Source organism: Haemaphysalis longicornis, unplaced genomic scaffold (assembly GCF_048455015.1).
Source record: "Haemaphysalis longicornis isolate Haplotype H1 unplaced genomic scaffold, Haemaphysalis longicornis Haplotype H1 scaffold_12, whole genome shotgun sequence".
Lineage (NCBI taxonomy): Eukaryota > Metazoa > Arthropoda > Arachnida > Ixodida > Ixodidae > Haemaphysalis > Haemaphysalis longicornis.
The window spans coordinates 57337394-57349026 of NW_027526225.1; the positions used below are offsets into that span (position 1 = coordinate 57337394).

General features: G+C 45.7%; 1 protein-coding gene across 1 annotated transcript; it reads left to right on the plus strand.

Moving 5' to 3' along the window:
* On the plus strand, positions 1 to 10182 carry LOC144162700 (required for excision 1-B domain-containing protein-like). The gene is made up of 5 exons (XM_077693338.1): positions 1 to 134; positions 1409 to 1497; positions 4677 to 4881; positions 6216 to 6304; positions 8725 to 10182. The coding sequence occupies exons 1-5, from the start codon at positions 132 to 134 to the stop codon at positions 8792 to 8794; spliced, it is 456 nt and encodes a 151-aa protein (XP_077549464.1). The 5' UTR covers positions 1 to 131; the 3' UTR covers positions 8795 to 10182.
* The last annotated feature ends 1451 nt before the right edge of the window (positions 10183 to 11633 follow it).

The window sequence follows — 11633 nt, forward strand, 5'->3', positions numbered from 1 at the left end:
GAAGACTTGACAAAGAGGGCGCAACTGCGACCGCCTTTTGGTTCTAAAAAGCGCTCCTGGCAACCCGAGCCGTCCCCTTCTCAGCACCTGTTGCATTGGAGCAGCTGACAGGCAGAACGCCGGCTTTAAAAATGGTAATTTCCTTTGAGCCCGCTCGGCTTTCTCTGTTTTGGACAGCCGTTTCTGTCAATTAGGAGTGGTTTTGAACGCCGAGCTACCGTTAGCAACGGCAACGTTGGCCGAGACGGCGATTCTACCTGCATGTGGCGAAATTTGCCGAACGGCAGGCATGGCTGTGGCGTCGCGGAGAGACCCTAGGAAGCGGCTTTGTCTCGAGGTCGCATGACGCAGCGTGGCATTAGCTACCCTCCGTGTTCGCCTCGGAATTATGACGTATTTTACGCGCTTCGGGGAGACATTTGGTTTTTCGAACGTTGGTTAACAGCGACGCATGGTAGTCCCCCGGTTAGGTTTCTCGTTCGAATTCGCGGTGGTGGAGCAGATTTCAAACCGAAAACCGGCCGCGTTTCGGTCGACGAAAACAGGTTCGTGTTTAGCTAGAACACGCTGGACCATTCGAAATCTTGATGCGCGCGAAATAGGTCATCTTCGTTTTCACGTGGCTGAGCCGGCTGTCGGAGTAGTCCTAAACGGCGTTCTTATTATTATTTTTTTTTTTTTCGTTTCACCGGGAGGAAGTCTCGGCTCAGCTGACTGCTCCAGGACACGGCGTGGAGCTTTTCCGGACGCTCTAGGGTTTCCGGATGCTCTCGCGTTTTGCGCTGCCTTGCGGTGCTGCGGTCGTGAGCTTGTCATCTCCGTCGCATTAGCCCCGAGTGCAGCGTCATTCCCCATGACGTGCGGGTAATCGATTTTAATTGCGCAACAAGTGTTACATGTGCTAAGTGCGTGCTTTAATTTCGACGTCTCCATAGCGACGCCGAACGCCATAAGCGGCGTGAAAGCGCCACGCTGTTAATTTTAGCAACGCACTACGCGAACTCGACGCGTTAGCTCGTGCAGGAATTGTTTTAACGTGGTTCAGGTCTGCTCGGCTGGATGCAAACATGAATTAGAACCCAAAAGCCGCGAATTCCTAATTAAATTTCATAATATGGCCTGACCAGCTGGTAATTCTTACTGAAGCATATTACATTGCTGGAAGCCTTCGTTTTTTATAGGACGAGGTAACTAGCAAGCAGTGTAAAATGGGCTTTTAAAAAAAATTTTCGTGGGCACTCAAAATAGAAGTGTCATCTCGTGCTGTGTTTAAGTGGCCTGAATGGGACCCTTCGTGGTCTGACATGCAAACAGTACATTTCTCATGGGCATATTGAAGTGTAGCTCCAAAGCCACGATGCAGGCTGCTTGTTGAGCCTACTGCAGCTGCAGCTTTTTTCCCTTTCAGGTTGACAACAGCAGTGACGTCTTTAGCTTGCTCAAGAAAATCTGCACTCTTCAGGAGGAGCGAGCTTACACATACAGGCTTTTTGAAGAGTGAGCCTGGCTATCTCTCTCTCTCTCTCTCTTTGCTTGCCACTGCTGTTTTCGTGTGTGTCGGTGGTGTGACATGTGGCATGATGGATGGCGTTCATTTTGCTTGCGCTGCAAGCCATGTGCTAACCGCCATTTCTTGCCAGCGTGTTGTATGACTCATTTGCGGAGAACTCGACGGTGTTGCCATGAGGCGGTGCCTCCAGAGTGGTTACATTTTCCATTAGGGGACTGGGGCATGTTGCGAGTTCATTTCTGGCTGTTTTACTGAAAACTAAAATGTCTGTACTCGTAGCTTCGGCCCACGTCGCCGCTAACTATGGTGCGCCTCGTAGCCCAAGTTTAAGCTTCAGAGCCGAAGTTCCCAGTCTAAACAGCCTTCATTTTTTTTTTCATTGTGGGATCTTTTTTGTGTGGGATTCATTGTGGGATTTTTTTTTCATCTTGCTGCTAACTTGCTCGCCTTGCTTTTTTTTTTTTTTTTCTAGTACACTGCAGAACAGTCCTAAGTTATCTCATTAGCAAGTCGGCAAGCTGCAATATTTAAAACAACTCCAGTTTGTAGATTTTCTAATCAGAAAGTTGGCTCAAAGTCGCCTAATTGAACTTTTTTTATGTCCTCCCTGGGTTGTGTGGCACGTATGCATTTATGCAGAAAAAAAGCTGAATAAATTGCGATGCTAGTGACTCCAGCTGCAAACGCAGTTCTATCTTGACAATGTTGTTTCCAGTAGCATTTTTTTTTATCCGTTCCATTGTTTTTTGTCTTCACATTTTACTGAAGTTCAAATCAGGTGAAACGGCCTTTACTAGCGGAATTTGCATCGAATAGTGTGTTTTCGTAAGGTTTGAATTAGTGAAAGGTTCTTTCATTTTTGTTTTTCTTCTGTGGAGACATTGGAGGCAGTTATCTTCCCGCAAGAGCTTTATCCATCTGGCCTTCCTTTTGCCAAGATCAAGGCAAACGCTGTGCAAACGGCCCGCGTAGAGATATTGCATTTGTAACACATCGAAGTCAGCCACCTGTGTCCAGCCTTATCTTTTGCCTGTTTGTGTTGAGTTATTGAGGTGAAAGTTTCTTTTTTTTTTTTTTTCCTGCCTGTGCAACCTTTGAAGGGTGCTGATTTTATAGAATTGTTGACAGCAGTCAGTGCTCCTGCATATTTTTTGCTTTCCCTTTCGTTTTTGTGCTTTGAATTCCTGCTTAGTCTGTTTTTTTGTTTGTTTGTTTGTTTTCCTCCAAGTACAGCAAGTGCGCGGTTTTTCAAAGTGCCAATGCTTGGTGCTTCAACAACTGTGTGCGGTTGTGGTTTACGAAAGGAGCACGCCTTGTGCAGTTCATTCCTGCTCCTGTGTCGCTTGCAGTGTCGTTGCAAACGGCTTGTGTGATAAGGTCCTGAAAGGAACGCATTGAGGCATGGTGCATAAGCCAACGTCCGGTCTTTGCTCGCTTTTTTACTCCTAAAGGTTGCCGGGTTCCCTGATAGCTCATTTGTGATGACGCAGCGACTGTGCTTTTTGATAGTGAGAGAGAAAAAAAAAATAGGCCACACAATGCTTGCACAGGAGTGATGAGATAGTGCTAGGGGTATGTATATACAGTCGGACACGGATATATCGAATTATTGTCTATATCGAACTGTCTGAACATCCCCTTGGAAACCCCTTGCAAAAGTATAGCGCTGTAGTACGCGTATATCGAACTCTCGATCACGGACACTTTCGATATATCGAACGCTGCGCCTGAATTGCCCCTGCAAGTGCCCTTCTCCTGATGCGGTGGATGTGATGATGATGGCGACTTCTCCTGCCACGCTCGGTTTCTGGAATGTTTTCTGCATGCTCTAGCGATTTTAAGTGGTTGATCGCGCAGGGGGACCCATTTGGCATGTTACGTGTTTTTGTCCACGGCCCACATTTCGGAGCCATGGTCACGGAAAAGCGGAAGACTTTGTATTTGTAAACTTATGACGCAAAAAATGAAGCAAGCGAAGCTCACAGATTTTGTTGTTTGTTTTAAATTGTCGTTATCGTAGCGGTGTGGCTTTGAATTTACTGGGCTGTGAGGAACAAATCGGCAAGGTACCGCTTGTAGCGACTTTGAAAAGCTCTCAGTGATGTGCGGAGTTTTCAGATACGCTTCAGATAGGCATATTTCATATTTCGAATTATCGATATATCGAACTATTTTATAATCCCCTCGGAGTTCGATATATCCGTGTTCGACTGTACATAGCTTGCACGTGACATCACCACCACCCTTTCTCGTGCACTGCTTGAGATAAGAGAACCAGATAAGTTCACTGCCTTTCACCGTCTACGTGGTTCACCAACATGGCTGCTATCGTGACGTCAGTGCAGCCTATGTATCGAGGCTGTCAATACCCCGAGGTAAAATGAGTTGCTTGATGTAATCTACGAGTCAGCTGCACTGAATGTGTGGCATGCTACAGAGCAGGGAAGTGATTTTGAGTTCGGCAGGTAATACAGCACCAATGAAGTGTTTTAAAGCGAAAGCTTTCTTATACCCCTGTATCACTGCAAATCTAATGTCATTAGCTGTTACTGACATTAAATAATCGGTTTAGGTGAAATCAGCAGGCATCGCAAGCAGAGACAAGTCCACATTAGGGTAGCATGCACATGCAAAAAGACAGCTCTGTTTCAGCAACAATAATACCAGATTTATTACAAACTCGCACAAATAGTCAGGGTAGGAAACGTATTAAGCAGAGTCGGCTTCCCAGCCACTTGCCGGCGATGTCACTACAACGTCACAGAATGTTGTTTGTGTGATTGGCGGCCGCCGACCAAAGTTGACGCCAAGAAGCGCGACTGGGCGATTGTAGCGGCGCCTCTAGTTCTGGTTGATCGTATCACTTGAATGTTAACGCTGAAAACATAATCAGTGTTTTAAATGCACATTAACATCACTGTAGAGGAACATTGAAAATGTTTTCAACATTTCCGTTTTTTTTTTTAATAAAAATATCTTAAGTGGCTGAAATTAAGCTGAGAGAGTTGAAAAAGGCTAGTTCTAAACTGAAAAAAGCTTTAGTTTTTTCTTTGTGGCCCCTTTAGTATTAGCACTGTGTTTATATGGGCACAGCTTGTGGTGGGATGCAGGGATGAACACGTTGCTGTCTAGTGACCTCTTGTGTGCCTCCTTGCCGGGTTCTCAGGGGCCACAAGATCTACCTGTCGACGGGACCCAACTACGACTTCCCCACTTTCCGTGAACTGGTGTGCGAGGTGACTCAAGAGTTCAAGCGCATCTCTGCGGGCATGGTGGACATTGAGCGGCGTCTCCGGAGCGACTGCAACGCGGCCCACCTGGCCGACTACGTGCGTGCCCTCCTGGACGAAGAAAAGGTCAAGCTCGAGCTGGTACGTTGCTGAGCCGAGCCAAGCCGCTCCCCAAGGGGCCCCGAAACACTTTTTTCAAAGTGTCCCGCATCATCAGCGAGACCATGCATCCTTGCTGGAATTTGCAGAGCTTTTGCAAATGTAAAATAAGTGGCTCTCGCCCACTGCCAAACACTTTCTCTTTGTACTTGTGCTTTCAAAGAGGCTGAAATGAGTGCTTTGCATCAGATCGCTTGACTTCCGCTTTCTGGCCTGCGCTTGCCTTCCGGATACTGACGTGAACTAGTCAGTATCTGGATGTTGCCTTTTGGTCACATATCCTTGCGGTAAGACAACGGCAAATTAGAATAAGCTCGCCAACAGGCCCTGCAGACGACAATGCAGCAAAGGGGCGTTGCTTTCCGCCAAGCAGGCTTAAAGTGCGCTTTGATGCCCAATAAGGCAACGCTGCAGCGCCACGTTTTGATGTCACGATGCACCGTAATGTTGTCTTGGACAATTGTTGAGAACACTTGACATAAGGTTTTAGCCGAACGAAAATGGTGCTGCCTAGCACCCAAGGTGCTGTATTGTCCCGCTTCTGATTTCTTGCAAGAGGGGGCAGATGACAGGTGTTGTCCTACTCTGCAATACCTGAATGCCTTAATTAAACACATACTTGTGTCTTGCCAATTGGAGACTGCAGTGGCGTAGCATCAACCATGGAGATTTATTTGGATTGATCGAAGATTTTATCATAGACAGTAGGTTACAGTACATGGTTGGGATGTACAAATTATGCTCAAAATGTGACAGGGTGTTTTAAAACTAGCTTACTGGTTTGTGCACGAACCCTTTCAGCCCTTAATTTTTTTAATTTGAGCGAAAAACTGTTCTCCGTGCTTTCTTCTCAGCTTTTGGACCCTATGAGCTTAAAAATGAAAAATTGAGCTTGTGGTGCAAGTAATTCGCGAACTACAGGCATGACATCTAATTAGGTCATCAGGCAAATGTACATTTCAAATTCAAGCAAAAAAACATTTTTACTTGTTTTTATGAATTTTAACAATAGCACTGAACCTCCAAACAACAACAAAAAGAAATGAAGCTGGTAGTGCAAGTGTTTTTAGGTTTCCAGACACATGGTCAAAATAGATCGGTCCTTCGGGTCACCGCGACATCAGCTGGGTTTCTAGCTGTTCTCGATGGTCTATGGGGAATTTTGCTTGAGGCCCTCCATTAGACACCAGGTTCGAAATGTTTAGCCATCACTAGCCCTTCCTCTGGTGTATGCCTCACTGACCCTGAAACGAGCTTCGTTTGATAAAACAAGAGTCGCTTGATAGTGTGTGAATCGAGGCCCCGCATGTGCGCAGACTGCCCGACTGCAGCTGGCCAAGCAAGACCTGCTGGACAATCCTGACGAGCACAAGAACCAGGCTGACGTGGTGACCATGAAAAAGAGGTGAGCAGGACCACAGTGCTGCCTTATAGTTGCGTTCCGCAGAAAAAACTGAGCAAAGGGTGGGTACAAGGTGTGGAGACACCCTCCCTTAGAAATGAGTGTTTAGAAGCCAAGGAGTAAAACACTCCTTGAGGAGCGGGGTGCCTTGATTCCAGTGGTCGTTTTGGCACATGCAGCAATCTCTGAACTCAATTCATTATCACCAGCCTATCTACGCCCACTGCAGGGCAAAGGCCTCTTCCTTGGATCTTCAATTATCCCGGTCTTGTGCTAACTGGGTCCAAGTTATCCCCGCAAACTTCTGTATCGTATCTGCCCGTCTAATCTTCTGGCACCCCCTGCCATGCTTGCCTTCTCTAGGGATCCACTCTGGTACCCTTAATGAGCAACGGTTATCTTGCCTTTGCATTTCATGCCTTGCCCACACCCATTTCTTCTTAATTTCTACTCGATTGCGGGTGTTTTATTTTGGGAACGGTTCAACGTTTTGCCAGGCAGGGGGATATCTCAACCTTTTCCATGACAAAGCTTACATGCGCATGCTTAGGCTTGTAAGTGCTTGCCTACCCGTCAACATTTTACAGCAAACATTATGTGCTTGCGCTTGCATGTGTGTGTGTGCATGTCTGTGTGTGTGTGTGTGTGTGTGTGTGTGTGTGTGTGTGTGTGTGTGTGTAAAATTGTGAGTGTGAACTTGGCATACACACTCTTAACGCACGAGGCTCGGCAATGTGAGGGGCTGCTATCGCATTGCTGCTTCATCTTTGTTTCTACATTGTGCACGTCATCCCATTTAATCTTCATTTTTTTCTACACTTGATCATCACCGCTTGCTGGAACTGTTGCTGTTCTTTTGTGGCCGTGCCCGGTGCTCACAAGTAAAGCGGACCTCAAGCATTTTTACTGATCCTCTCAATAATATACTAACTATATCTGGTCATTGTCTGTCCGTTTCGCGTTGCCCTGACACGAAAGAATTGCCCCCAGTTTTTCGCGAAGGCTTTGTAAAAAAATATGTATAAATTTTATACCAAGCTTGGCCGCTGAGACGATTCTATCGTTACGCCAAGTTTCATTTATCTGTAATTATTAATTCACAGTGAAGTTCTAAATGTCCGTGTTTTCAAGATTTTGATGCACGTTAAAGATCCTCAGGTGGTCAGAATTAACCCGGAGCCCTCCACTACAGCACGCCTCATCGCCTGTTTAGCGACAGTGCATTAAACCTCGTGATCAACCCAATCAAAGTTGTAAATGTCCCAGAATGCCCCTCTGCTGTCAATGCATGGCCATTTACAGAGGGGGCATGGTTACAGAACTTGGGTGGAACTCTTGTTTTATGGAAACTATCCCGAAACAAATGATATTACAATTAGCCGCCAAGACAAGTCGAAAGTTGCGTCGAGTTTCATTTATTTTTTACGATCAAATAATTTGCGGTGAAGTTGTACATATTGTGGAATTCCCGTCTGCTGTCAAATACATGGACAACCCCATGTTTGTCCGATCAAATAAAATTCTAGCTCTTCCAAGTTTGGTTTAGCTAATTAACTAGGAAGTGTGCTCAATTCCAAAGTAAAAACAAGTCTGTTTTGTTTCTCGCATCGATGTGTCTATGGAGGTAAAGCACACTGCAGCTTTGTTGCTGATCCTTCACATAGGGGAAGGGCTGATGAATTTCTCACCTCAAACACTGTCGAACCTCTATCCTTTATTGCTTCTTTCAGATTGGAATGAGCAGCTTTTAGCTTCAGTTTTATCTGTTCTGGCCAGGTGAGGTTATAATAAGCGTAGGAAGTAGCCATGAAGTGTTAGAACTAGTAACCTTGCATGAGCCATCTAAAAGGATGTCGCTTTTATTGTGTCTTGACACTTTTTTTTGAGTGCGAATGCACTTTATAAGCGACCCCAAACCATCCACCGCCGGTGTCGGCGGCGGCGTCGGCGTCCGCAGTGCTCCTCTATAAAGAAACAGCATCCGGCGCCAGGTTTCGATCCGCGGACTTTGCGGCCGCAGCGCGACGCTCTACTGACCAAGCCACGGACGCGACGTGATATCAGCGTTAGTGACGCGCCTTATATCTTTAACGCATTCAAACTACGTCGTCAGCGGCGTGCGTTGGCGACTCAGCGGCGTTATAGCGGCTTGATAACTGCGTGGTGTACACGTGATACTACAAACCCGATGGAAGAGATGGAAGAGAAGGCGGCGAGGCGGTGGGCTGCGGGGGCCGAGCGCAAGCGCCGCAAGCGGGCCGACAACCGTGCATTCGCACTTTCACAATCTCCCCCTCGGGGAAATGCGGGGGAATTTTGTACGGGACATCTCAAAGACCATGGTGAGGGTTTTGGAGGTGCCGACGACGGGTTTCAATGCATGAAGTTTTCTCACGAGTGGTGCCGTCTGTTGTTGATTGCAGGCTGAACGAGGTCATTGAACGGATAAACGACAATCTGACTGAGCTCAAGTTTGAGATGAACGACCTGTGAAGGGGGAGAGAGAGAGAGAGAGAAACGGAGAAAGGCCAAGTAATGACTGCCAAGGACCCTGCCAACGCTTGGTCTCTTAGCTGCATTCCTCAATGACAAGGGACACTTTTTTTCATTTTGATTCCCGGTTCTCATACTTGCCCTGTTTGTCAGTCCCATTTTCCTCCTTCTTCCCCAACCTCTTTTGCTGTGTTTTTTGAAAGAATCTCAAATTTCCTGTCTCCCTTCTACCTGCTTAGTTAATAGGGATTTGTCCTTCTAGTTTTCTTTTACGCGTGTGTGAAGTGATTACATTGCCATCCAGTTGAAGCAAAAACTGCTGGTTGAAATTCCAAGAGGACAAATTGTTGCCTTCAGAAACTTTTTTTTTTTTTTTTATGCGGTGTAATTCAACCATGTCTACATTGGCGCATTGTACATTCTAGTTTTCGGCATTTGACCAGGCAGGCAAAACACTGTGGAACTTTTGTCTAAGTGACGTAAAAGCCAAATTTCTTTGGCTTGTTGCAGGAATCTGGGGCATCCAAGTCCTGGGGATCGTGGTCAACAAAATGTTAATGTATACCTGCTACAAAAGGCTAGTTAGTTTTTTTTTTTTTTAAGAGCCAAGTGAGTGTTTGATACAGTTGTGTTAACATTTTCAAAGCTGCAGTATTAGAAAACAGAGTGACAATCCATTAATACTGATTTATACGCAAAGTCACAATCGAGCCTTCATTCCACAAGGCTAACTCGGAGAAATTCTACTTCCCCCCTTTTTTTGCCTAGGATTAAAAAAAAAAACTGTGCATCATGCATTGCACCATCACAGCTTGCTAATGCATTAAGAAATATCTCGAGTCCGTGATGGGAAGTGTTCGATGGACGTAAGGCAAAGCCTAGTCCAGCTTTTGTTTTTTTGCAGGCAGTTTTCTGGAATTATTGAATGTGGTCCAGTGCAGGAAACCTCATTGTCGAACATGAAAGCTCATCTGACTGTGTTCTTTTCAAAAGGGGGCCAATGTCTAGGCAGTTTCCGCAGTCATTCAATGACAAGCCAAGCATTTTGTGATAACGAAAAACCAAACTTGTCACCCATTTTGTGAAAATAGCAAGTCTTTTTTTTCCTTTCTTCATTCTAAGCCGCAAGGTTTTTTCTTGTGCTTCCTTCTTGAGTGTAAAAAAAAAAAATTTTGTCCAGTGTGATGTGTTGCGAGAGAATTTGTGAGCCGCGTCAGTCGGGTTGGTTGAAAGCAGCCGACGTTTTTTTTTGTCGGCAAAAAGAACGTAGAAAGAAAAGCTCCAATGCTCCAGGTGTCGTTTTTTTTCCTTCCGTTTTCTGGATATTGCTTGAAACAAAGCCTTGAAACAGAAGCTTCTGGAAGTGAATAAAAAATGTTCAATATGCACCAACTGGTTTTTATGCATTCAGTTGGGGAAATTCTTCGCAAATGCAGCATTGCCAAGTCCCAGTGAGCACTGACTGCTTGCCTGGCTTCGCACATGTGCTCAATGTTTCGTGCAGAATCTTTATCGGATCTAGCGAACGATGCTGCTGCCATTCTTTAAGTGGCTCCTTGTGAATGTGCCTCGTACAACAGCTGTACGTACTGGTTGTGCATACCAGTACGTGCATTGTACTTCCTGGTTGACGACTGTAGACCTCAAAGCATAACATTAGGCCTACGTCAGATCAGCACATACCAGCAGTACCTGTGCCCCTCACTCCCCGCAATTGTGTTCATTCTCTGCTAAGGCTTCATCTCCCATCTGCAAAATACAAACGGTAGAATTGCTATTGCACTAAAAGGCCACTAATGGCTGCAACTGCTAAGTTTGAATTACAGCTTGACACCTCTCGAATGGATCATAATGTAGAAACTCTAGACATGCATAATACCCAGTTCAGAACTCCCGTTCTGTCTAAGCTATACAATTACTTGTGTGTCCCATCGTCGGGTAGAGTTTAACTAGGAAAGTCTGCGCAGATGTTCCTGGTGAACTACAATCAAGCTGTGATTACTGACAGTGACTCAGTTAAAGGTGCCATGCAGGCGAAGTAAAATTGTTTTATTCGCAAGATTTGGTATTTATTGGCCCCAGCACTTATCCAGCAGCAAACATTGCTTTATTCACAGAGAAATTAATGAATTTCGGTTAAAATTTTGATTCTCCGTGACGTCTGCGACGATGTAGCAAGGACAGGTCTTCAGGTGAACATTAGTACACCGTTTAGTTTGCAGCGGACTGGGAATGTCTTGTTTACCATCAGTCCTCCGAGATGGCGCCACCATACTGCGCAGCACCACTGTCTGCCCTCACTTTGTTTCTGTTCGTAATTGCAGCTGGTTTGTTTTTGTTGCGGTAGGTAGTAATCGTTCGCTCGGAAAACAGGATCGCATAAAACGGTCGCTTACACCAGTTGGCCAGTGTTGCAAGACAACCCCTCAACACCGCACCGCTGTGCACCTATAACAGGCACAGTGCGTGCAGTGCCAGCAGCACTACGCACTGGTACTTCTATGTTTTGCATTGTTTACCCCACAATCCTTACTGCTATAAAATGAATATGCCTTACATTCTTAAATCGGGGTGGGAACCCCGTTCATGCATTCTTGGTTCATACGATTTCCCGGTAAAAAAAACCACTCTCAATTGTGAACACTAAATATGCCCCACAGTACGTTCCGCCCTTGCTTTTTTTTTTTTAAAATGCATCAACAAGGCTGTACAGTAATCCTCCTACACAGACCGGTCTATATGGCTACATGCCATGTGTGAATAGGGCATCCAGGTTTGTCCAGCTTACAAGCTCTATTTTTGCTGCAGCTTCATGAACCGTTCCTCTGCTTCTTTCGCT